Source organism: Protopterus annectens, chromosome 4.part0 (assembly GCF_019279795.1).
Source record: "Protopterus annectens isolate FY-2018-M chromosome 4.part0, PAN1.0, whole genome shotgun sequence".
In the NCBI taxonomy this organism is placed as follows: domain Eukaryota; kingdom Metazoa; phylum Chordata; order Ceratodontiformes; family Protopteridae; genus Protopterus; species Protopterus annectens.
Genome location: NC_056733.1, coordinates 1,622,789,672 through 1,622,815,554, shown reverse-complemented (window position 1 = coordinate 1,622,815,554; position 25,883 = coordinate 1,622,789,672). Strand labels below are relative to the sequence as shown.

At 38.1% G+C, this 25,883-nt stretch overlaps 1 protein-coding gene across 1 annotated transcript in view; it reads left to right on the top strand.

Moving 5' to 3' along the window:
* The window catches only part of FAT2 (FAT atypical cadherin 2), a 1,015,713-nt gene that overhangs the window by 851,603 nt on the left and 138,227 nt on the right, over positions 1–25,883 (top strand). The window contains exons 17-19 of the mRNA XM_044069413.1: positions 1,619–1,756; positions 6,486–6,629; positions 20,357–20,554. Coding sequence (XP_043925348.1) covers positions 1,619–1,756; positions 6,486–6,629; positions 20,357–20,554 — 480 coding nt within the window. The remainder of the gene's footprint in view (positions 1–1,618; positions 1,757–6,485; positions 6,630–20,356; positions 20,555–25,883) is intronic.

Here is a 25,883-nt window from a genome sequence, read left to right as displayed (position 1 = left end):
TGGTGAGGTACCTTGTCTCTCCCTCTGCCTTCTAAACTGGCATCTCATCACCTCAGATTCTTGGGTTCCATCTATCATCTGTCAGGGTTAATTAATGGTGTGGAAGTCCCTCCCTCTTTTTTTTAGGGATTCTCCAACCTCGTCTGGGACTACTTCCTCATTTCTCAGAGGCCCTTGGGTCCCTGGTGGACCATGGAATGATTCAACCTGTCCCTTCTTCCCAAGTAGGAAAGGGTTTTTACTCCAGGATGCTCTTGGTTCCTTGAAAGGAGGGCACTTGGAGAACTATTCTGGATCTGTCCTTTCTCAACACCTTTCTCAAGGTTCCTTCTTTTTGGATGGTTACTCATCAATCCCTGTTTCCTCTTTTACTACCTTAGGCTTTTCTGGTGTCCTTGGATCTGAATTGATGCTTACGTTCCTATTCCTATTCACCCTCTTTACAGGAAGTCTTGTTTCTCTTTTTCTTCCTCTCATTTTCAGTAATCTACTTTACCCTTTGACCTCTGTCATGCATAAAGTCCTAAAGATTTTACAGGAGGCAAGAAAACCTACAACTAGAAAGTCTTATATGTCCAAATGGAAGAGATTTTCTGTCTGTTGCCATACTCATAACCAGGATCCTTTTTCAGTGTGGTCCCTCTGATTCTCTCCTATTTGTGTGATTTGCTGTAGGCTGGTTTGGCCTATTCTTCTGAAAACATCTATTTGTCAGCTATTTATGCCTGTCTGCCCTTGAATCCTCCTTTGGCTTCTCGCTTTGAGGTCAAACAGTTTCTTAAAGGTGTCCTGCATCTCAGGGCCCCAAGGAAGCCTATTTCTCCTCCTTGTTACATTAGTTATGTTTTAGAAAAATTGACCCAGCTGCCTTTGAGCCTACAGGTTCAGTTTCTCTGCAACATTATACCTGGAAGACTGTCTTATTGCTTGCTCTTAGTTCTGCTCAGACGGTTTCTGAGCTTCAAGTCCTTATGGCCATCCCTTCCTTTTTGTTTTTTCACAGGGATCGGGTGTCCCTTCATACTAATAATTCTTCTATGTCCAGATTGTTAATGAGCTGTCTTTGAATCAGGCAGTACAACTCCATTCCTTTTTACCCTCTCCTCAGTCTGCTAGTGAGGTGATCCTTCATTCCTAAAGTGAAGAATACTGCAACAGTGAAGAGAGGGGCATCTACTGTCATGGTAAGATTTTACACAACTGTACTTCATTGTTTCCAAAGGTGACATTGCACTCAGAAGTTATGCAGAAAGGATTCAGTGTTTAAAAACAGTGTAGACCACATGCAAGAATATAAATTTATATGAGCTCTCAAGAAACTTTGCAAATATGTCTATGTATAAGTGTGTGCTTGGGTGTGTATGTTTGTTTGTCTGTTGGAAGGGGCAAAGGGTTCTAAGTGGAATCCATAAAATGCACACATTTGTCATTTTCCTTTTTAAATTTGCAATTTTTGATGCTAGTGACGCAATTGGTATTAGTTATTTTACACATAGTAAATTTAGCTTGTCAGCATACACCATACGAAGCTCTATAGAATGTATCCTCAGTTTTGTTTCTCCTCTTTTTCACAGTTTAGATGTACTGTCCAGCTAAATACTCTCCATGAATTTTACAGGTATCGGCTGATGACAGAGATGGGCAGATGCATAATCAGATCACATACTCCACAGAGAATGGGGACCCACAACAACAGTTCTTTGTTAATCCAATGACAGGAGAGATTGAAGTGAACAAACACCTTGACAGAGAAGAGGTATGTTTAAGTGTTATGTATAATGCTGGCATCGGCATATATGCGAAAAGAGAACTGAGGCCTCATTTTCTTTTTCCTATCCCACAAACCGCCCCAAGATCATAAGTCCATACTGTTCCTCCATGTATCGTGGCTTTGTAGAATGCCACAAGGTACAAGTAACAGATGGATGTGGCTGTTACCTTGTGGGGCAATCTATACATAGATTTATAGGTAAGCACTAGGCTAGCTGCCCTAGTAGGCCATTTTAAACCTAGGGGATTTCCCTTTTCGTGCTAGAAATAACCTATCCCATTTAGTTACAGATTGGCCTTACCCATCCCATGATTGAAATTATATATTCATCTTAATAAGAATAACTAGAATCATGCCATAGATATTTTCAGGTGATCTATTCATGGGATAAAGCATTTAGGAGGTGTCTCTGTCCATTAGTAGTGCAGGGGGCAGTCCTGGGGTGCATTTTCTGTTTCCTATCCATAGATACACTTACATTTGAATACGCACAGGAATTAATTTTGTTTTATGTGGATGAGGAGTCTGTTCCAGAGCAGCAGCATCCTATGCAAGATGTGCCTGTCTGTCTAAATCATTCTTCTGATGTTGCAGAAGAGGCTTAGATCCCCAGACTGAGTATTTCTGATGCTGTTTGACTTGTTGATGTGTAGTAGACCCATAAGTATTGAGTCAGATGATGCCTTGAATGCCAGACACAGGTCACCTCTTAGCTGTCTGTAGAATACAGAGTATAGTGACAGGTCTTCGCATTGGTCCATGTAGGACATGTTGTTTAGGTGTTGTATCCCTTTAGTTTGGTATCTCTTGCCATTCTCATTGTTGCATGTGTCTGGAAAGACATATTCCAAAGGGGGCATTATATTCAATAATTGGCCCAATGAGTGCTGAGGAAATGGGGACATCCCTAGACCTAGACAAAATCCCTTTGTTTATAAGTTATGCAATATAGAAGGACTTTCTTACAACAATGGACACATGTTGGTCAAAACTTAGGGCACTGTCCACATAAGTTTCCATTCCTGAACAACTGGGTTAACTGTAAGGGGCATATTTTCAATGTGGTAGTTCCCTGGGGTAGATGTCTTTCCAAAGGATACAGTAGTACATTTTTTGTCATTTAGTTTCAGTTCATGATTTTGGCACCAATTATTTATATGGGACAAACCTTCCTGTGGGATGAGTAAGTCATTTGGGGATTCAATGACCACTCCTAGCTTGCAGTCATCAACAAATGTAGTTAGAGAGAGACTTTGCTATTGGCTTTGACTTCAGGAAATGTACATACTAAACACGAGAGGTCGCAGCACAGAACCCTGGGGGACTCCACTGGTGACTGGTCTCTTTATGGAAGTAACTATCCCTATTTTGATTTTCTGTGTCTTATCTGTGAGCCAGTTGGCAATCCAGCAGGTAACATAGGGGTTTATTCTCATTTTTTTATCCTTTTTGCTATACCTGAAAGAGGGAATTATATCAAAATCCTTGGCCAGGTTGAGCCATGTGGTGTGTACCATTTTGCCTTCATCCATTGTTTTGGTGACCTTTTCAAAAAAAATCCACCAGGTTGAGTAAGCATGACCTGTCCTCGACAAATCCAAGTTGAGAAAGGTCCAGTGTTTGGATGTTGCATATGTCCTGATTGATTAGTTCCATGATAAGTCTTTCCATGGCTTTGCATATGAGGCTGTTCAGACTTATGGGTCTGCAATTGCCTAGGTCTGTGGAAGGTCCACCTTTATGCAGGGGAATGTCTGTAGCTGTTTTTCATTTGCTTGGGACAAAACCTGTATGGAGGCTGAAATTGAACAGTGTTGTTAGGGGATGTGGCTAAACAATTCTTCATGCTATTTAAGATGCAACTAAGTCCAATGATATTGTCAAGACCCATTAATGTAGTGTTTTTAGCTTTTGATAGCACTTTTAGGACTTGGTCTTATGTGATAGCTGGAGGAGAGCCCATTTCAGATATAGCTTGTGGGATAGACAGAGTGGAGAGAGGGATAAAGCTAGAGGTAAATTTATCAGCCAATAGTTTTTCTATATCTTCATCCTCAATGTAGGTATCATCATTCACAATCAGCTTATCATGTTGCTGTTTTGTGGTTTTGAGATTATGACCATAACTAAAAAATGCCTTGTGACTGTCTTTTGCTTGGATAGCTATTTTAACCTCAAACTTGTCTTTTCTGTGTTTTATTAAGTTTTGTTTATTTTAGTGACAAGGGCTGTAACATTCTGGGAATCACTCTTTGTACATTTGGTCAAAGTTCTTTTCCTTCTGTTGTAAAGCTTGTTGATATTATGGTTCCACCATGTGTATTGGTTTCTGGGGTTTGCCCTTCACTTGTTCCTAAGGGGTACAGTTGCAGCTCTGCAGCTGCTATAGTGTTGTGGTGTATATTTCTGCATATTCAGTGGCTTTAACTGGGTTTGGTGAGGATTTGAAGCTTCCTAATGTATCACTTAAGTGTAGGCAGTTTGTTTTAAATACATTTCTAAATGTACCTTTGGTGGAAGAGACGTCTGGTTTCAATTTTATTTTGAAGAAGACTGCTTTATGGTCAAACCTAACAAGTGATGAACATAAGGGATGGTGCAAGGTGCTCCTATATTAATAAGGACAAAATCCAAGCTGTTATTTTCCCTAGTGGGTATTCTCCCTAATTGTTCAAGGGGATTTATACTGACAAAGTCCAGGAATCTCTGTGCTTGTGCATTAGTGTTGGTGTAGGATTCACATGCAATAGTTAGATGGTTTAGATTACTTAGGAAAATGGTATTGGGTTTAACACTGAGTTATTCTAGTTCCCGTAAAAAGGTTTTATGGCTTTCTTGTGTCATAGATAGAGTTCTATAGTTAGTTAATATATGGTACGGGACCTTTTCGATGATTATTTGGGCATGATGAAGTTTAGTGCCTCATTCTGCTTCAACCTCAGTGTCCTGGCTAATAAGGCCATGCTCTGAGAATGCATGATGGATTGCAGAAATGCACTCTGAGTTGGCACCACCTGGGACAGCAAATTAACCCACCTGGTAAGATCTCCAGCTAATGCTTCAAACTCCTTTCCTGATGGGGCTTTAGGGATGCAGAAATCACAAACCAATGAAGAGTGTCCACTCCACAACCAGAAAAGTATCCAAAACGTATAATCCAACCTTTTATTTCCACAAGTTTTTATTTCCACAAGCTTAGTGCTTTCTTCCCTCAGTCAGGACTTCCTGAGGGAAGAAAGCGCTAAACTTGTGGAAATAAAAACTTATGGAAATAAAAGGTTGGATTATACGTTTTGGATACTTTTCTGGTTGTGGAGTGGACACTCTTCATTGGTTTGGGGCTTTAGGGATGCCTGAATCCAAGGGAGCCATAAGATCCTGAGAATCATGTGGCCAGCTCCCAAAAAAGACTTAATAACCACAAAGGGAAGTAATTCTATTCCAAACCAAACACTAAACCAAAACAAAAAACATGGGTACCACAAAGTAACAGGAATCCAAACAGCCATTTTTATAGTCTTACAATTTAAATACATTTTAAAAATATTCTTTACTGAGCAGTGTCTAACATCCTATGTTTTAAACAGCACTTGTCACTTCAAAAATTTTATTCCGTGGTTTATGAAGTTGCACATGTGACTAACTTGAAACTATATTTATTCAATCCATTAGTAACTGTTTATCAGTTCTGATGAAGTCTTTATCATATTGGACAAAAGGGCTTAACTTTGTGACCTACTGTGTAATAAAATTTCATTGTTTGGATTTACTTTGAGTGGTTTGGATTCCTGGTACTTTGGCAGAACTATATTCAGTTTAAGTTTTCTGGTGCTTCTGTATGCTACAGAACATGCTAATCAATGTATCTAGTTCATTGGTATTAAACGATTTACTTACATAACTAACAAAAAGACACAACTATGCTCTAGCAGCAGATAACCCAGAAGGACTATCATTTATTTCTCATGTAAACAAATGTTATAAAAAAATCCTACATACTGCACAGAACATAAAAAATATTGTTACCTTCACACCTTGAAGTTCAGATGCAAGCAATCTCTTGAATGTTTTCTGTGATGCCACATGTAATCTGGACCCCCTCTGGTAGCAGAAGTGTGTTGCTCTTCATGCACCCTTGAATTGCTTTTGTGCCTATAGGTTCAAATTACTCCGTAGAAAATATTTAACTGCAGTACACACACACAAACACACACACACACACACACACACGCACACACACACGCACACACACACACAAAGTAAACTGAGATTGTGCTTTCATTTTCTGATTCTGTTAATGCCTCTTCTGGAATTAAAACACGTGAAAACAGAGCTGGACACATAGTATATTGGACCTCTCTCTCATGTCACAAACTGAAAGTAAACCAGTAAGTACTTCAAAATCAGTAAAATATTAATGCACAGACTACCTGTTTACCAGATTATTCTGCTATCTGCGTTAAGTACACCAGTAAGTTATAGTGTCAGACTAAAACAGTGGCCAGAAAAACTTACATTTTGATCTAGACTGTTTTCCTCTGCTTCAAGCAAATATTTAAATAAAGTTTTACTGAAGTTGCAGCTTAATGGATTTAAAGGAGCTTTGTGTAGTATTGTTGTCATGTGTTTGTAATTATACGAAGTCTAAAAGAAATTAACAGGCTACTAGTACAAAGGGTTTGCTTTAATTATTTTTATCATTATTATGTTTCAGATATCCAGTTATATAATGACTATCCGTGCTAATGACAATGGAGACCCACCACAGTACAAGGATGTGAATGTAACCATCCAAATTACAGATGTCAATGATAACCCACCCTTGTTCTTCCAGCTAAACCACAGTGTTGCTTGTCGGGTAAGACAGGAATTTATATTCACATCCCATAAAAGTACACTTAGGCAAAAATCCAAATATGTGACATGGTTTATTATAAAGATGTAACTTCAGTATGTCAAAAGTATTATATAATGATATTAATAAAGAACTAGGATTGCAACCTACTTCCTATTAATTATTTTCAGGTAGTATGTTTAGGAGTTTAAGTTTCTGCTTAAAGTGTGGAATTGCTCTTAACGTCAGTCAATTTTCTACTCACACTGCAGGTTAATGGTTACACATTGTTGTATAGTCAAAATCATTTGAAGCACGTTACATACAAGAGAATTTTAATAAAATGTGTTGAAAGTTCTACTAAAATATGAAATACTGCTATTAACACAAGCTTTATGCAGTACTATCTGCAGTTGTATAAATCTTTAAAGGTCATCAGTATCTTTTTGAATTTTATACCTGATGTGCCTCATGGAAAAGGGATACAATTCAGTGTTTCACATTGTCTTTCTGCTTTCCTTGTTGGCACTAATTAACAATGACATATTTAAAGAACAGATTCAGTTGCTTAATATTCAGTGAAAACTGCACACCAAAATGAATAGTCTGTTCTAAACTTTAGGTGGCATGGCTGTGTACACTTGTCATCTGTGCTCAAACCTTACTTACCCAGAAAAAAATATCTAAATCCTGCAAGTTCACAAAGTAATGTAATGCCTTGAGGGGCAATTTTAGTCCTTAGCAGTACACGAAAGTATTCCAGAACTGTTTTGACAAATGGATTTCAGAGGCACACAAGAACAGTGAAATTTCTACATACCCTGTCAATATTACATTCAAAGTTCAGAAATATTTGTATTAGTATTAGTTTGTATAGTTTCATAGGCACTTAATAGTTTATTGATCTGTGAGGACCTTAAGCAGCCTGCCCTTACATTCTCATGGCGGTTTCTAGCCCTTATATTTTGTATATGAATATCCCAGAGATGGAATGAGCAAAGAGATGCTGGAACAATTCCATTTTTCCCCTATTCAAGAGGGATAGGGGTGCTAAACCAGAGGTGAATTTATGGTTACCCATCTATTTGTCCAAATACATTTGAATACAGTAAGAGAAGTACTTTGCTTAATGTCGTTTATCAATGTAGTATAAAATTATAAAATAAAAATGCACTCAAAACAAACTAAAACCAAGTAAAAAAATGACACCAAAAATCCAACTGGAGACAATAAATCCAAACACAGGACTGAAAGTAATAGTAGGTTAAGCGCTTTCACTCACTTTTATTCACATGAGCTTCATCAGAACAAAATCTTTTTCATTCAAAATCATTTATAAATAGTTACCAATTAAGTCACATGGCATTCTTAAAGAATGTGAATAAAAGTGAGTGAAAGCACTTAACCTACTATTACTTGCAGTCCTGTGTTTGGATTTATTGTCTCCAATTGGATTTTTGGTGTCGTTTTTTTACTTAGTATAAAATTATCACAGTGAATCAATGCAGTTGTTTCATCGCCCATGTAAAACAAAGCTCATCCATTTCTGTATTCAAGCACAAAGTACAGTTTTGTACACTTACCATAAATGTAGATGTTGGAGTGTATTCACTGTTGCAGTCATTACATTTGGGTTATCTGCTTGCAGTAGCCCTCAGTCGGCCTGATTAACAAAGTCTTGGGTCCTGCATCCCATGCTGTCCCTGACGTCAGGTCGCCAGGGGTCTAAAACATGCAGCCGACGTCATTACATCAGTTTTTCTTGTCCCAGATGTCAGGTGCCCCACAGAAAGCAATTAAAACTATAATTACAAAGATATACCTCCAAAAAAAAGCATATACACCAAAAAACTTTTTGATCATAGTAAGGGAGAGTAGAGGTATAGCCACAAGAAGAAAGGGGGCTGGAGGAAGGGTAACCAGGACTGCAACAGTGAATACACTCAAACATCTACATTTGTGGTAAGTGTACACAACTGTACTATGTTCTTCATGTTTCACTGTTGCAGTCATTACATTTGGGTAGATTCCCAAAGCTAAGGTTGGGAAGAGGAATTTAAATAGAATTAGGACCAGCTATAAGGCCCTGCAAGACTGCAGTGGCAAAGCCAGCTCTGGATTTAGAGAAAATTGGCAAATGATAATGCTTGGTGAAAGTATGTACAGAACTCCAGGTAGCAGCTTCTAGGATGTCCCTGGTAGGGACGCTCCTGAGAAAGGCTGTAGAGGTAGATGCACCCTGGTTGAATGGGGTCTGATGCCCTGTGGGATAGGTTTTCCATGGTGCTTATAGCAGAAATGAATGCAGTGGCCTATCCATTTTGAAATGGTTTGCTTTGAAATAGCTTTCCCCTCTGTCCCTGCAGCAAATGCCACCAGCAGTTGTTCAGATTCCCTTTGAGTTTTAGTTCTGTCCAAGTAGAATCTAAGTTGTATATGCACATCTAAGGAGTGCAGTATCCATTCCCCTTTGTTCTGTGGGTTAGGAAAGAAGGTAGGCAAATGAATGGACTGATTAAGAGCCACACTGGATACCACCTTGGGCATGAAGGAGAGATTGGTTCTGAGGGACATCCTGTCCGCATGAAAGATGATGAAAGGCTCCACTGCCATATGGGCCTGTAATTCAGATAACCTTCTTGCAGAAGTGATTGCTAAAAGGAAAGCTGTTTTCCAGGAAAGGAATTTTAAATCTGCAGTAGCAGCTGGCTTGAAAGGAGGAAGAGTGAGTTTCTCCAAGACAAAATTAAGGTCCTAGGCTGGAGTTGGAGCTCTCCTGGGTGGCCTTAAATTTTTGGCCCCTCTGAGGAACTGCTTGAGCAGTGGGTGAGAGAAGAGGGGGGCTCTGTGCTATAATGAGCTGAAATGGCTAAGACGTGAATTCTGATGGAGGAAAAGGACAAGCCCTTATGAAGCATCTCAGTCAAGTATTGTAGAATCTGAGGTAAATTGGGCACTTCTGCACTCATCCCTTGAGACTGATTCCAGGCACAAAATATTTTCCATTTTGAAACATAAGATTTTCTAGTACTAGGCCTCCTTGCCTCTAAAATGATATTCAACACTGATTTACTGAGGGATGGTAAAGGAGAGATTAGGTAATTAGCCAGGCTGCTAGGTTCAGGGTTTGCAGCTGAGGGTGCAGAATCTGGTTCTCCTGCTGAGACAACAGGGAAGGAGTCTGAGGCAGGTGCTGTGGAGTCAAGCATGACACACTGCGCAGGAGTGGGTACCAGTGTTGTTGAGGCCAGTTTGGTACAATTAAAATCGTCCTTGGCTTGTCCTGTTCGATCTTTAGTAGCACTTTGGAGAGCAGAGGCAGAGGAGGAAAGGCAGAAACTGATAGGTTTTTCCAGCTGAAGGATAGAGCATCCACTTTCCAAGCTAGCTTCTGGGGAATCCCTGTGCAAAATTTGTCCAATTGATGGTTCTGAGGGGAGGCAAACAGGTCTATATCTGGGCTCCCCTATTTGCTTGTCAACATGTTGAAAATCCTTGGTTCCAGTTTCCACTCAGGTGGGTCCATGAGGTTTCTGCTTAGTCCTTCTGCCAGTGTATTTAGTTTTCCTGGCAGGAATTGAGCTTGTTGATTCACTTGTTAGCTCAAGGCTGTGTTCCACAATGCCATGGCTAGTCTGCAGAGGGGGTAAGAATGTGTACCCCCCTGCTTGTTTATGTACCACATGACAGTGGTGTTGTCCGTCTTTACCATTAGTTGTCCTGCAAGAATGTGGTCCTTGAAGGCTGTCAGAGCATTCTGTACAGCTAACATTTCCTTTTGATTTATGTGCAGGTGCATTTGACTTGGGTTCCATTTGCCCTGAATGCACTTCCCTGCCAGATGAGCTCCCTATGCATAGTCTGATGTGTCTGTTGTTAAGGTTTGAGCAGCAGGGGGTAGTGAGATTGGTAGTCCCCTGTTTTGATGGCAGGCCTCTGCCCACCAAAGGAACTCTAGGCATAGGCAAGGTATGATAGGAATCATTGCTTCTAGATCCTGTGAATGTTGACACCATAGGCTTTTGAGATACCATTGCAGTTTCCTCATATGCAGCCTTGAATATGGAATTAGAAGTATGCAGGAGGCCATAAACCCCAAGGCGTGCAGTATTTGCCTTGCAGATAGCTGGGTTTTTGTGGCCACTTGTTTGAAGTAGGTTGTCAAATGAATCCATTTTTCTGGCGTGAGGAAAGCCATCTGGGAAATTGTATTCAAGCTTGCTCCCAGGAATATAATTTGTTGACAGGGTACCGGGTGTGATTTCTTTTCATTTGTGGTGTACCCCAGACAAGTCAGCACCCTTTGAACAAAAGCCAGATGATTCAAAAGTATGTCCTGGCTTTCTGCCTGAATTGGACAATCATCCAGGTATGGGTATATTTGAATATTACTTTGCCTGCAAAATGCAATGACTGGAGCTAGGCACTTTGTGAATACCCTGGGCACAGTAGATAAGCCAAAGGGCAGTGCAGAGAACTGATAGTGCATGTAGCTTGCTTTGAAGTGTAGGTATCTTCTGCAAGACTCCCTGATAGGGATGTGCAGGTATGCTTCTTTTAAGTCTAGTGTTGCCAACCATGCATCTTTGCCTAGCATAGGAAGTAGCTGGTGAAGTCAGCATTTTGAATTTTGGAATCACCTGAAAGGTGTTTAGACCAGAAAGAGGTCCAGGATAGGATGCCATGTATTGCCTTTTCTGGGTACCAGGAAAAGTCTCGAATAGAAACCTTGTTGTCCCTTTCCTCTTCTGGTACCAACTGAATAGCCCCCATGCTTAAGAGAGAGTACTTGATTTTGGGCCTCTGCCCAGTGATTTGGGGGACGAGCTGGCCACCCGCTTGGTGTTGGCAACATGTGGAAGTGAAATCTGTATCCCTGGAACACTATATTTAAAACCCATTTGGCCTGGGTAATGAGTTCCCAGTTTTTGGTCTGTAGACCAATCTTTCTGCCTAAAGGAGCATTCAGTTGGGAAGTGCTTGGAAGTTTTAAAAGCAAGTCATTGAGACAGTTTTCCATAGGGGAAAGTGTTACTACTCCCAGATTTGGGTGCTGAAAACCCCCACTGCTTAGTCTTGTGTGTCCCCTGGGACTGAAATCTGGGGTTTCTGCTGTGTTTGGGTTTGGCTTGAGAAGACCTGGAAGGGGCTGAAAAGAACCAATTCTTAGAGAGCCAATGCCTACTAAATCTAGGAGGCTGAACTTGCAAGAAATCTTTAACAGTTTGTATAGATTTAGCCTTATCTTCCATCTTTTTAAGAACTTCCTCAGCTTTGTTGCCAAACGGGCGGTCCTGATTTAAAGGAGCATCCAACAGTTTAGCTTTAACATGATCAGGCAAAGATTGCTCCTTAAGCCAAGCATGCCTTCTGAGCACAGACCCAGTAACAGCAGCCCTGCAAGAGGCCTCTAATGACTCAAATCCACATTGCAAGGTATGTTTACCAACCTGTTCAGTAGAATGCATTAAATCCTGTAATTCTTTATTTTCAGCATAGTCAGGAATCAACATCATTTTCTGTTTAAGCAATCCAGTAACATGTTGCTTATACTTTAACATATGAAACTGGCAGTTTAAAGCACTAATGGCCAAGGTTGCAGAAGTGTAAACTTTCTTACCCCATCTATCCAGCGGCCTGGAGTATCTATCAGAAGGGGTAGGATTTTTAGCAGTAGAAGCCTTAATGTCCTTGGGTCCCTGTGAAATAGTCTTTGGATCCGCAATAGGATTTTTAAAAATAAATTTGTGTGAATCAGGAACCCTGTAATATTTGTCAAGTTTTCTGGGAGCAGGAGGCAAAGAATCAGGGGCCAAACTAGGTTCCAAAAAGGCATCGTCAACAATGTCTAGTACAGGAGGTATAGCTAAAGGCCTATGCTGACGCAGGAGTAAGAAATCCCTAAGCCTCTTTTTTGAATCAGAAAAATCCTGGCTTTCCCAGTGGAAATGCTCCCTTTGAGTATGTAAGGTTTCACCAAAATAAAAATCCTCTGGAGGGGAAGCAGAGGGAATAGAGTCCTCTGCATCAGAATCTTCATAAGTAGATAACAAATCCAGATCATCAGAAGAATCAGAAAAATCAGAATCCTGGTCAGAAGATTCCTAAACAACTTCAGCCCTAGGTCTCTTAGAAGGAGGAGGATGGCTTCCCCTGATTAAAGTTATAAGATCTTCAGCCATTCTTATAATTTGTTTTATAGGCATAGAGGCCTGAGCATGCGGCCTGGGCATCGGTTTCTTAAGCATGGTTCGAGATTTAGGCCTAAATGAAGAAGGAGGCATCGGTTTAATATTTAAGTCCGTAAGCCTGAATACACCCTCAGAAGCCAGTGCCTGCACAGCGGCTCTGGACCCATCCAAGGTAGAGGCATCCACAGGTTCCACAGTTGAAGCATCTTGCAGGATACCAGACTCCAAATGGGTCTCAGTAGAGGCCTGCAAATCAGAAGTAGCGGGTGTCAGGGGCTGCAAAAGCGCATCACTGAGTACTGGTGAACTGGCGACTGGCTTAGGAGAAGCGTCGTCGGCAGCTCTGGCCATAGACCACCTGTCTCTGTCTTTATCTTTGTGTTTTTTCAGAATCTCGGTAGTCGGATGGCTAACCAACGACATTTCTGGATAATTAAACCAAGAACCAATATATTTAGAGGTGAAAATATACAGATGATGGATAGTGCGCTGATTAAATAAAGCACAAAACCGACAGCAAGGTACGTCTTGGTCAGGGCCCAGGCAAGGAATACAGTACAGTCAGCTGACAATCTAATAGTCACATGTTCCAATGCTTATAAATGTGTAACATTAAATATATGTAAATGTAAATATACATAAAAACATAAATAAATATGCATTAATATACTAATAAATGGTTAAAATATTACTATAAATATATATAAAAGCCTTGGTTAAAATACTTAAAGAAATATAATAATATAATAATTCTAGTGCTTCAATGGTCTGGCTTTTAAAAAAGGTTTTAAGGAACTATTTCCATTCAAGCCAGGATATTTCTCAGCATTCAACTTAAGAATCCATTTTTGTTCGATGCTTTCTGTAGTATTTTCTAAATCACCTCCACATATATTTGAGAGGACATGTTGAATAACAAAAAACTTAAAAGTATGAGACGAATCAGTATTCAACATTTCCTCTCAAATATATGGGGAGGTGATTTAGAAAATACTACAGAAAGCATCGAACAAAAATGGATTCTTAAGTTGAATGCTGAGAAATATCCTGGCTTGAATGGAAATAGTTCCTTAAAACGTTTATTTTACGTATCTGTTTTATGCACCTTGTTTTTACCCTGAGTCGTCCGTATTCTTTTTGTTTGGATTCCTCATTTGTTCGGCATAAAGGGCACACGACGAACAATGGATATATATCTATTCCTGAGGATGCAGAAATTCTGCCACATTTTCGTTTTTTACAACTTTTGGATGTATCTGTGAATCCTTTATTGAATGCAGATTTTAACAGTGCTGCTAATCAAGAGAATTTTAATAATCAACAAATGCCTGAATTTTACAAGAACTATAGGGAGTTGGAAAATCTGCTATATAAATATAAAAGACTTCAATGGCAGCGCTTACATCTTCAAGCATCTTTGGACAGTAAAATGATTCCACGTGGTCTCAGGATTTTAAATATGAATGAAGTAACACACTGGAGTCTGACCACCACAATAAATGGAATAATTTATTTCGGACAAGCGCTTTCACGTGTATCAAACACGCTTCTTCAGATCCTTAACAAAAATGTTCTGCTGAGCTGTGCTTATATATACACACTGAGTCATTTCTCTTTAATTAAATAATACACTTGATCAATCATTCAATTAAACAAATGAAACAATTTAAAACAATTTAAAACCTTTGCAGCAAGAGCAGCATCAAGCTCCAGATAAAGCAACCCTATATATTTTGTTCAATAAGTTTGTATGATAAGTTTGCATAAAAACATGATATAAACCATCATAGAAAACGCCCTAAAAAAGCTCCTAACTATGATTTATGTTAAAAAACATACATTTATTATAGTCCGGTATAAAACAAAGTATGATTTATATAATAGTCTCAAGGTTAGTATATGGAATCAAGCACCTTGACCATGGAATAAAACAGGTACTAAAACTTGCGAGCATATACAGAATACTAACGCTGACAAGTTACTATCAACAAATACATTCTATCCAATGAGAAACCATATATTCTGTGTATAAATCACATAGAAATATATCTCTGAACCAAAAAATGTAACTCATACGAATATAAAAACTATAAAAACTGTCGTATGAGGAACACAACCATTGTAATCAACGATCATGTGATGTAAAACATTGGAACAAATATAAATATAAATATAAAAATATATAAAAAACTTATATTTGTTGAACCCTCTTCAAATGGAATGAGCAACCTTATCATGCTTTAATAAATAAAGTGCTTGTGCATATAAATAATATAAAAACGCAGTCGACTTACATACACGGCTTACATCTTCAAGCATCTTTGGACAGTAAAATGATTCCACGTGGTCTCAGGATTTTAAATATGCCTACATATGGGGACACATATCCTGAGTTGCTACGCAGGTGGCAAAAATTAAACTTACAGTTTAGTTCTAGGTACTCGGAGCTATTGATAGATTGTTTCTTTCCCATTGAAAATGAGCTGAAGAGCCAGATTATTTTACTAGAAAGAAAGATTTCTGAAAGCCACATGAATGATGTTGTGTTTAACAGAATGGAACAACTTCTAGTAAATATTGTTTCATATGAGAAAAGACTTCAAACAGTTAAATTGAATAAATTGAATCGAGATAAACTTGATTTTATGAAATATCAGGTTTTCTCTTGGCCCAGAGAACACAGGAGGGCGTCATCACAAGAAAATGCTAATTTACAGAGTAATCAGGAAGAAAGTTTATGCTACCTGAAACTGCTATTGAATCAAATGCAGCAAGCTCTCAACATAATCAGCCTGCTGGTTGTCTTTCTATGTCAGTAAGCAGAACAATATCAAATGAAGTTGTTGCAGAGTGTATTAAAACATCAGCGAACAGCAGTGTTATTACTTTATCTGGCTGTGAACAGCAAAGCTCTGCAAACAACGGAGCAGCTTCACAGTTGCACTGTTTAAGTGAAAATCAAGCTGCAGCTATTGTGAGTAACAATATACAAACTACAAGTGCTTCCACAAGTTCTGGGAATGTTAGCAGTCCACAGAATGCTGTTTTACATCAAAGAGAGGGAGTTGTGTCTTTCGGCTTTTCCCGGTTAGGGGTCGCGACAGTGGAACTCCGGTCAGCTAATGATTGGCAGTAGATTTTTATGTGCCGAGTTGCCAGCCCTGACGCACAACCTTCAACGAAGGTATGCCCATTCACGCATGTCTCCAGACAGAAGAAGCTCTAGCTGAGAATCGAACCAGACAGCATCTTACTGTGAGACGACAACGCTACCGCAGCACCACCACCGCAGTTATCAAAGAGAGGGAGTAAATAATGTTTTTTTGGACAAGAATATGAAAGGGAATTTTTCTTTGAAAAATCCCCTACCTTACAAAATACGGTCGAGGAGAATGTCACAGTCAAGGAAACAAGTAAGGAATCAACACCAGGAAGAGAACATGCAGTTAATGAAACGGAGAAGAACATGAATACAGGTTTGGTAACAAATACTTCCTCCATTGTTTTAAGTAAAGAACAAATTGCCCTTTTAAATAAGGGATTAACATTTATTCCTGCTAAGAAAGCAGATTCAGCAGAAATGCTGAAAGATTTAAGACTGTTGGGCAGAGGCCTTACTTTAAAAACTATGTTTCCGGTTCAAACAAGTGACATTGTTACCATTTATAAAAGACCTAGTACTTTCATTCCTGTGTTCCCACCAGGGATACAAACTGTCATAGATTTTTGTGAGACTGGCTTTAGGGAATTGGATATGCAGACAACTAAAAACAGGTTTTGCAATTTGTCTAATGATGAATATAGAGCTTTACAGCAACTAAAGAATATGCGTTCTGTAGAGGTTAAATAAGCTGACAAGGGTGGGGGCATTGTATTACTGGACAGAAACCTTTATATTTCTCAAATGAGAAATTTGTTATTAAATACACAAGTATATCAATGTATCAACAGAACGATGGTCAATGGGATTATAGACAGGGTGTCTTTTTTAATTTTTGATCTTTTAATTACTAATTTGATTGATTAATCATTATTTAAATATTTTACTACTGAGAACCCTGTTATACCAAAAATACATAGTCTACTGAAAATGCATAAAAATGCTGTTATTCCACCCATGAGACCTATTGTATCCGGAACTGGCTGGTGCACTGAGCCATTGTCCATTTTTGTAGAAGGAACTTTACATGTTTTTTTAGATGAATGCTACACTATTCTATGTTTTTAGAATGTCTACATAATAGAATAATGACTCTGGGACAGGGAGATAACTTCATTTTTGTTACCATGGACATAGAATCGTTGTTTACTTGTATTCCTAATTTATGGGGAATAGACAAAGTTAGAGAATTTTTAACAGTGAATAGATGTTGTGACAATAAGAAAATTCAATTAATATGTAGTCTTTTGGAGATTATTTTAGAAAACAATGCATGTGTATTTGAAAATGAATTTTATTTGCAAAAGGTTGGTGTAGCTATGGGCACTGCATGTGCAAATAGCTACGCCAACTTGGCATTGGTGTGCTGGGAACAACTTTCGATATTTACTGATAGTAAACCTTTTTTGCACAAGTGTTATGGTACGTCTGTTTTGTTGATGATGTTTTATGTTATGGAAGGGAAATGACAATGAACTTAAGAATTTCATAGATTATTTGCATAGTACTACTGAGTTTTTAAGATTTACTTTTAATAGCTCATATTTAGAAATTGACTTTCCTGATGTTAAAGTCAGAAAATCTGATTGTAATAAAATTATTAGTAGCATTTACCAAAAACCTACTAGGAAGAATGCATTATTACACAAAACAAGTATGCATCCTAGGCATATTCCTAGAAATACACTGAAAGGGCAGGTATTTAGAGTTCTATGCCTACATAATAAAGATGATGATGCTAAAGCAGCCCTTTGCAAATTTGAAGTTAGAGTTTTTAGATAGGAGCTATGCAACAGGAGAGTTAGAGAAGACTATCACTGAAGCATAAAAATTAAGAAATAGCAGTTGCAGACTGTATTACACAAATATGACAGACAGAGAAGACAGAAATACTCATACTTCAGACACTAATCATTTTCAAGCAGTTTTTCAATATTCTAGCAATGTTAATGAATACATGAAGATTATAAAGAGAAACTGGCATTTACTTCAAGAAGTACCAGAGTTGACTAATATAATCAGTGAAACTCCGTTATTTACTTTCAGGAATAACAAGTCCTTAAAACAACATTTATTTTATAGAACAGAACCTAATAGATTTGATTTTTCTACACGTGTTGGTACTTTTCCATGCAGACGTTGTACTGCATGTAAATATATTCATAGCAACAAGACATTTATTCATCCTCTACGTAAATTTACTATAACCAGTTATAGCTATGCTGATTGTAGGACTGCTAATGTTGTGTATTTTTGTTTCTGTCAAAAATGTTTTGCATATTATGTAGGAAAAACTAACAGGGCCCTGAAAGACAGGATCCTTGAGCATGTTAGAGACATAAATAATTGTAAAGAGACAAGTGCACTGGCAAATCATGTTAGAAAAACTGATTCATCTCATACTTTTAAGTTTTTTGTTATTCAACATGTCCTCTCAAATATACGGGGAGGTGATTTAGAAAATACTACAGAAAGCATAGAATAAAAATGGATTCTTAAGTTGAATGCTGAGAAATATCCTGGCTTGAATGGAAATAGTTCCTTAAAACCTTTTTTAAAAGACAGACCATTGAAGCACTAGAATTATTATATTATATTTCTTTAAGTATTTTAACCAAGGCTTTTATATATATTTATAGTAATGTTTTAACCATTTATTAGTATATTAATGCATATTTATTTATGTTTTTATGTATATTTACATTTACATATATTTAATGTTACACATTTATAAGCATTGGAACATGTGACTATTGGATTGTCATCTGACTTTATTGTATCTTCTATATAAGCTTTATTATGTTAAACTGCTGTGTCTGATGAAGCAACTAGTGTAGTTGTGAAAGCGCTAACCATTTTTATTTTTTCTATTTTTGGTTTGAATAAGCGTATGTTTGTGTGCTAACTTGGTGCATTTTATTTTATTTTAAGTATCTGTTTTATGCACCTTGTTTTTACCCTGAGTCGTTCATGTTCTTTTTGTAAGGAATACAGTACGAATGAAAATCTTTGTGAGATATTTGCTTTCCACAAGTAATGCCATTATTAACTTTTATTGACATCGGTAAGGAGCAAGAAAAAGTTTCCCTAATGGGGTACTTAGCTTTAGTTGAAGACTTCGGTTCTGAAACTCGAAAACGAAAATTTCAGGAGTTGACCAACCAGCACTTGCGAACTGCTTCTGCTACGGCACAAGAAAGACTGATGTAATGACGTCAGCTACATGTTTTATACCCCTGATGACCCGACATCATGGAAGAAGGGACAGCATCTGACGCAGGACCCAAGACTTTATTAATCAGGTCGACTGAGGGCTACTGCAAGCAGATAACCCAAATGTAATGACTGCAATAGTGAAACACGAAGAACATCTTGGATCTATGGATGGGTAATAGAAAATTTACGCCAGGACTGCCCCTGTACTACTAATCGATAAAGGTAAGTCCTAAATGCTTTATCCAACAGATGGATACCCTCATATTATCTATGATATGATCACACTTATTCTCACTAGGGGTAATATATAATTATCAACCATGGGATGGGTAAGGCAAATAGGATAAGTTAATTCAAATTAATTGGCCCATGGGGCAGATAGCCTAGTGTTTACCTGTGAATATATTAACTTATGAACCACTACAGACCACTGGCTCAGTGATATATGATTGGCCAAATGAAATCTTGTACTTAGCAGGCTCATTTTACCTGCATGGTGCATACACAGTTAGCTTAGAATGCACAGCCTCTTCAGAAAGTAATGCATTATTAACTACTAATTCTTGCTTGTTGTTTAATGATGTGCAAATTAATTAGTTAATTGCTAAACACTATAGATGAAATGATGGATAGCAATACTAGTGGCATTCTGTAAAGAATTAACATCTCTTGTTTTGATTGTCCTGTGTAAACAGTATGGACTTTATGTAGAAACACTACACAGTTTTATTTCAGCAGAAATGATTCATTGAAACTATGAAGTCCATCCTAACAAGTAACATTTAGAAGTATCTACTGTAGCACTCTACACTGGGGTCTCTGTGGGAAATGATACTTTCTTAAAAAATTGATATGTATATCTTCCATTTAAATTTGCCTCTTAAATTTGAAAACTCAACCTGCTCCAAAACGCTTCAGTTGAGAATTATGACAGACTTTGTAAAACTTTGACCTTGAGAACAATTTATGCAATTTAAATTGCTGTGCATAAGCATAGCCATTTTAATCTCTGCATAACATTGTTTGCTGTATTTAATCAAATAGTCTCAGATTATTTTTATCATAAGAACTAACTACAGTTTCCCAGATACTGCAGAACTTTCTTCTTGTAGACGTAATAGATTTGATGAACGGTAAATCACATTTTATGTCAGTCAGTTCTAAGTAAGTCTTTTTTTTTATAGGAAAACATTGCAGTTGGTACAAACCTGCTAAATTTGCGGGTGACGGACAGAGACACTGCCTCCAATGGCCCTCCCTTCCACTTTCGCATCACTGCTGGTAATGACGGGAAGAATTTTCATATCACTCATGATGGCATTCTGCAAACAGCTACAGTGCTGAACAGGAAAGCCAAGGATAACTATCAACTTCAGGTTCAGGTATGACAGTTTCTAAACACTGACATTGTAGCATAAGCTATAATGACCATGTTGCATTGTAAAGTGTGTGGCACACAGTTCAGATTATACACTTTCAGTATGTATGAGGTAGTACTTTTTTTATTAAGCTTTCTTTATCTGCACTTACTTTTTTAGCCATTTAGATCTGCCTTCTGCAGTGTCTGTTCTGTTTGTGCAGTTTATTTACAGCTTTGATTTTCTGTTTTGAGAAATCTGTAGGTGTGACGTTTTTCCAATCGGCTTGTTTTCTGTTGTGTATTTTAAACTTGGTGGCTTTTTAGTTGCCCACCTATACTTTAAATTTAGCTTTAGAAGATCCTCCTCATCTTATCTCATCTGCTTATTCTACTGGGCGCTGAAATATCAAACAAGGAAGGCCTTCCACTTAGATTTTTAAAGCCTGTGTTACCCTCTGTTTCATATCATCCCACTCAGTAAGTGCACAATGAAATATTCAGAGTTTTATTCCTTTTTTTCCAACTTAACTTTTGAATTCTGTAACACTTGGGACTGAGCTACTAATTACTTAAAAGCTTGGGAACTGCTTTTCAAGAATCAGCTTGGGATTGGTGCTTCTATTTTGCTCCTAGTAGGAGAAGGATCAGAGAGCCATAATATTATTTGTATAAGACTTCTGGGGTATTTTTAAATTGTTTGCATTTTTTTCATTATAGTGTGTTTGCTTTTCCTTAATCTAGCTCCTGCTAGTGTTCTTTGAAATCACTTTTATTGTATTTGATTTACTGTAGTTGTACTTCATTATTTAATTGATTGCTACTGTTTTATTAAGTGTTGCTTTTTTATACTGCTTGCACTTAAATCACCTTGCTGTACGGCGATCTACTTTTGTTGTTGCATTGCACTTGAGGATTCCTTTTGCTCCGTTTTTAATTAAGAGGATCAGATCATCAATCTTGTGGTATAAGGTGTTTGCCTGGTCTTTCTGAGTTAGGAGGCACTCCAGATGAACTCAAAGTAAAGTAATTTACTGGTCAGAGCATTCAGGAGTTTGATTTCAGTTCCTTTTCTGTTGCTGTAAATTCGGTGCATTTGCATGGAGCTGCTCACTGCACAGTGGTGGCTGGCAGTGCCGTGTACAGTTGCAAATGCTTGGACAGTAAAGTTTACCTACATAACTAGGCAATTTCCCTGTTTACCTGTACAACTAGTATTAGGACTATAATCTGTAATTTAGTGAGACACTGCATGAAGTTAAGCTTAGAACAGCTAGCTTGCACATATAACAGCACTAATACCATATCTTAACACTATGTAACTCTAGCCCCTAACCCTAAAGACCACTTTAGGAGACCTTTGTATAACCCAGTCCTCAAACCATAATAACCCACACTAATATAGGTCCAACATAGATATGAGGTTTCCAAGTGTCTCCTTAGCCAGTCTTCTAGATAACAGCATCCTGAGACATTGTAGCAATCTCACGTTCACAGACAATCTTTTTATCCTTAAGAAACTACCACAATATATGAGAGGTGTACATGCAAAATTTCCTTGGAGGAAAAATCTCCCTCACAAACAAGGTTGTCAAGAATACACACACTACAGCCACTACATACAGTGCTCACCACATACACAGACAATCTTATGCTGAAGCACAGAAAAGCAATCTTCCCAAAACTCTAAGACCTCCTAAGCCTACAAACGGCAACACCTGTCCTCAGCAATCTCTAAAGCAGATTCAAAAGGTTTACCAAAGACAACACATCCAGCCACACCCAATGGACCCACAAGAATGAAGCCCATAAGGCAGGCAAAAACTTTACCCAGGGACTTTTGCCATAGAGGAGAACATTGTATGACACACAGATGACTTACTAATCAGACTGGACAAGGAGAAGATAATGGTCAGTTGCTTATTTGTAGCAACGATCTGCCAGGTTATACATGCACTCAAGTCAATGCACCACAGGTACCAGTATGATTCTGTCATCGTCCATGTTAGTGAAAATGACCTGAGACATACCTCACTGGACTGTATGAAGAGAGATATTATTGATCTCTTTGAAAATGTGTCTCAGGCAGGTATGTGCCTTGCATTGAGTAGCATTCTGCCTTCGCTAATGTGCCTTGCATTGAGCAGCATTCTGCCTTCACTAAGGATGATGCCACAGTATAAACAAAACATGATTGACTAACAATTGGCTTATTTTCCTGGTGCCATTCCAGTGAGATTCAATATTTTTCAGCATGTGAGAACATGGTTAACAGACCATGTTGCTTTGCCAGTGATGGTCTGTGTATGTCACTCCTGGACTCCAAGTACTGGCTAAAACTTTATCCACCCCTTAGAGCCTTTTATAGGCAATGCCAAATTGACAAAAGCAAACAAAACCAAAAGGTGTTACTGCTCAATAATTCTATGAGCCTTTGTTAAATAAATTTGTTAGAGTCAGACTGTAAAAATCATTGAGTTATTCAAAAACAATGTCAATCAATAACAAACAATAATGCAGGAAAACTCAAGTATCTTAAAGCTCTAATGTACATTAGAGGCAAAACCATACACAAAGTTTGTATAGAATTTTGACTGCTTTATTGACAGAAGACACCATTTTTATATATGTCATTATCAGTTTTGCCCACCTCACTGGCGTGGTCAGTGACAGGGTCTTTACATCATAGTAACTCATAAAAAAGTGCTGACATTGTGTTTTTCAAAAAGTCTTTTTCCCATGAGAATGTTACAGCCTTGCAAGCACCTGGTCAGTCACGATGACCTCCTGAGGATGTAGCCAATTCAAGGCTCTCAGATTAGTTCGAATACAATAGATGTATGTCTTTTTTAATGCCTCTCTTTGTCTTTCTGGTTCAGCTGCGCACTATCAGAGATAGACAAGGCTATTCTCCTGGTGGAAGCAGGAAAGAGGACACACAACAGATTTATTATTTTCTAACTTTGCAAAACAATCTTTACTTGAAAGACATGAGCCAGGCTGTGTTTGCAAGCTGCCAAGGTCAAATTTCTGATTACACTGCAGCTTGTGCTTCAAGCAATAATATGCAGGTTTATTTCTACTATTATTCTAGTAAGACAGAATTAAATGCATTATATACTACTTTCCAAACTTTGTTCTCTTTTATGGATTTAAGTACATTTATTTCTAACTAAAGCACACATTTCTCTATATATTTGATCACACAACTTATATATGTTTGAATGTTTAAATACACATCTTCCTAAGCACACATTGTAAATATATTTTCTAGGCAGCATGTATGTAAATATATTTTCTAAGCAGCATGTATAGATTTTTCTAACATTCTCCCTCCTGTTAATGCATTTAATGCTATTTGAAACATAAACAGTATTATTTCATTTCTTAGCCTTTTCCTTTTAAGGACTCTCAGCTAAGTAAGTCATTTGTTTTATATTTCAGATAGACTTTCACTTGGTATCAACAAATTTAATTCCATATCTTGGTACATAGTTTCAGTCACTGATACATCAACTAAGTCTTTAACTAATTTTTTCACACAGGGTATCCCGCAGCAGACACATGCTCCAATTATGAGCAGTACTACACAAATTGCAATCAGAATGTTCATAAGGAACCCCACCCCCCAAACAGATTCTGGAAAAAGTTTGTCAGTGGGTTTGGGCCTGGTTCTGCCATTGCTGACACCTGCTGTATTACCTCCAGATGATCATTGATTTCATGCTGGTTGTCTGGAATGTACGCACAGCATTCTTCTTTGATAAGCGACGCTGCCACCTCTCGCCGCTAGGGTGAAGTCGAGAGCCATTCGGTTCTGTAATACAACTGTTCTCATTGCATTCATTTCATCAGTCACAAGTTCAAGAGCGAAAAAGTCGCATTGCTCATTACTTGAGGAGTTTTGACAATTTCCTCAGTTCCCAAATTGATTTGAGGCTGGGAATATCCCAGCCCAGGATATAACACTGTCACTCAAGTCCATATGGGTCAATTTTTCTTTGTCCTTCACAGCCGAATGATTCTTCCAGCTTGCTTCAATCTTACCCACTGGATTAGTAGGTTTTCTGACTGTATTTTCGGCTTGCTGAGCTACATTTCTCACATTACGTATTTTACCCAGAGGCAATTCTGCAGTATGTCTTATGGCTGGAACCAGATAACCCAAAAAACAACTGCCGGACTAATTCTCAGGTAACCATTTATAGGCCTTTTTCCCACAAACAAAATAACAGTTTTCTACTTTTGTACTGATGCGGGTTAACCCTGAATGAAACATTTTCTTATCTATAACAGATAATTGTCTATATATTTCAGGAGTTTTTTGCACATTTCTCAATGTTGTTTTCATCAAGCTTAAGTATGAACCATAATTCGTATACAACTAGTACCTTGGTCTATAGGTTTTATATAACATTTGTAAGACACAGTTATGTTACAGTTACTCCAACCAACCTGGAGTGTATCATTTTAACAAAACAAACAATTCCTTTCTGAGTAACAGGCAAATATAATGCCACTTTGTCTTGTGATCTCACAGTGCCTGTGTCAAATAACAGGTTTTCCCAAGTTTCATTTATTCCCAAGGGGACAGCAGACATCAAAAGTCCTCCATATGCTGTGGGTATTGCAGTACAAACCCAGCAATTTGAAACGTTCATAGTCTCTACATAAACTCGTTTCATAGCCAGGTATGTGTTAAAGTTTGGGTGCCAGTCTATAGCCAGTCCTTCATCACGTTTTATTAATTTCACATCTGTAGTTATATGCAAGAAAAACCATAACAACAAAAGGTTACTACAAACATAGTTATTAAGTGTATGATCAGTAGGCCAGTGAACCAATGTCTCTGGGGTTGTTTCACATTTTTATTCATTCTGCCTCTGGCCATCCTGTTCCTGTGGTATGTCCAAACTAAATTTCTTAACAGGTTTGCAGTGGGTTAAATGAACCCAAGATGATCTCTCAGCAATTTTCACTGCAGTGGGTGTTGCCAATAGTACCTGGTACGGACCTTCCCACTTTGGACTCGCCCAGTTCTTTCTCTTTATGATTTTCAGCCAAATCCAGGACCCGGGGTCACTCTGGTTTTGCTTCTTGTTTATTTGAAAAAGAGTTCAACTGCAAAACAGTCTTATTTGTTAATAACTTCTTCATATAACTAGCTAATGAGCCATTGGCCTCCAGCTCTGCAGGCATGAGGGCCTTCCATTGTGGCACACAATATGCCCTTCCAAACACTATCTCAAAAGGGGTCAAGCCCTTTACATTTGGAACAGTTCTCATGCTCAGCAGTGCTAAAGGCAGACAGCAAATCCAAGTCTTTTGAGTCTCACTCATTAATTTTCTCAACT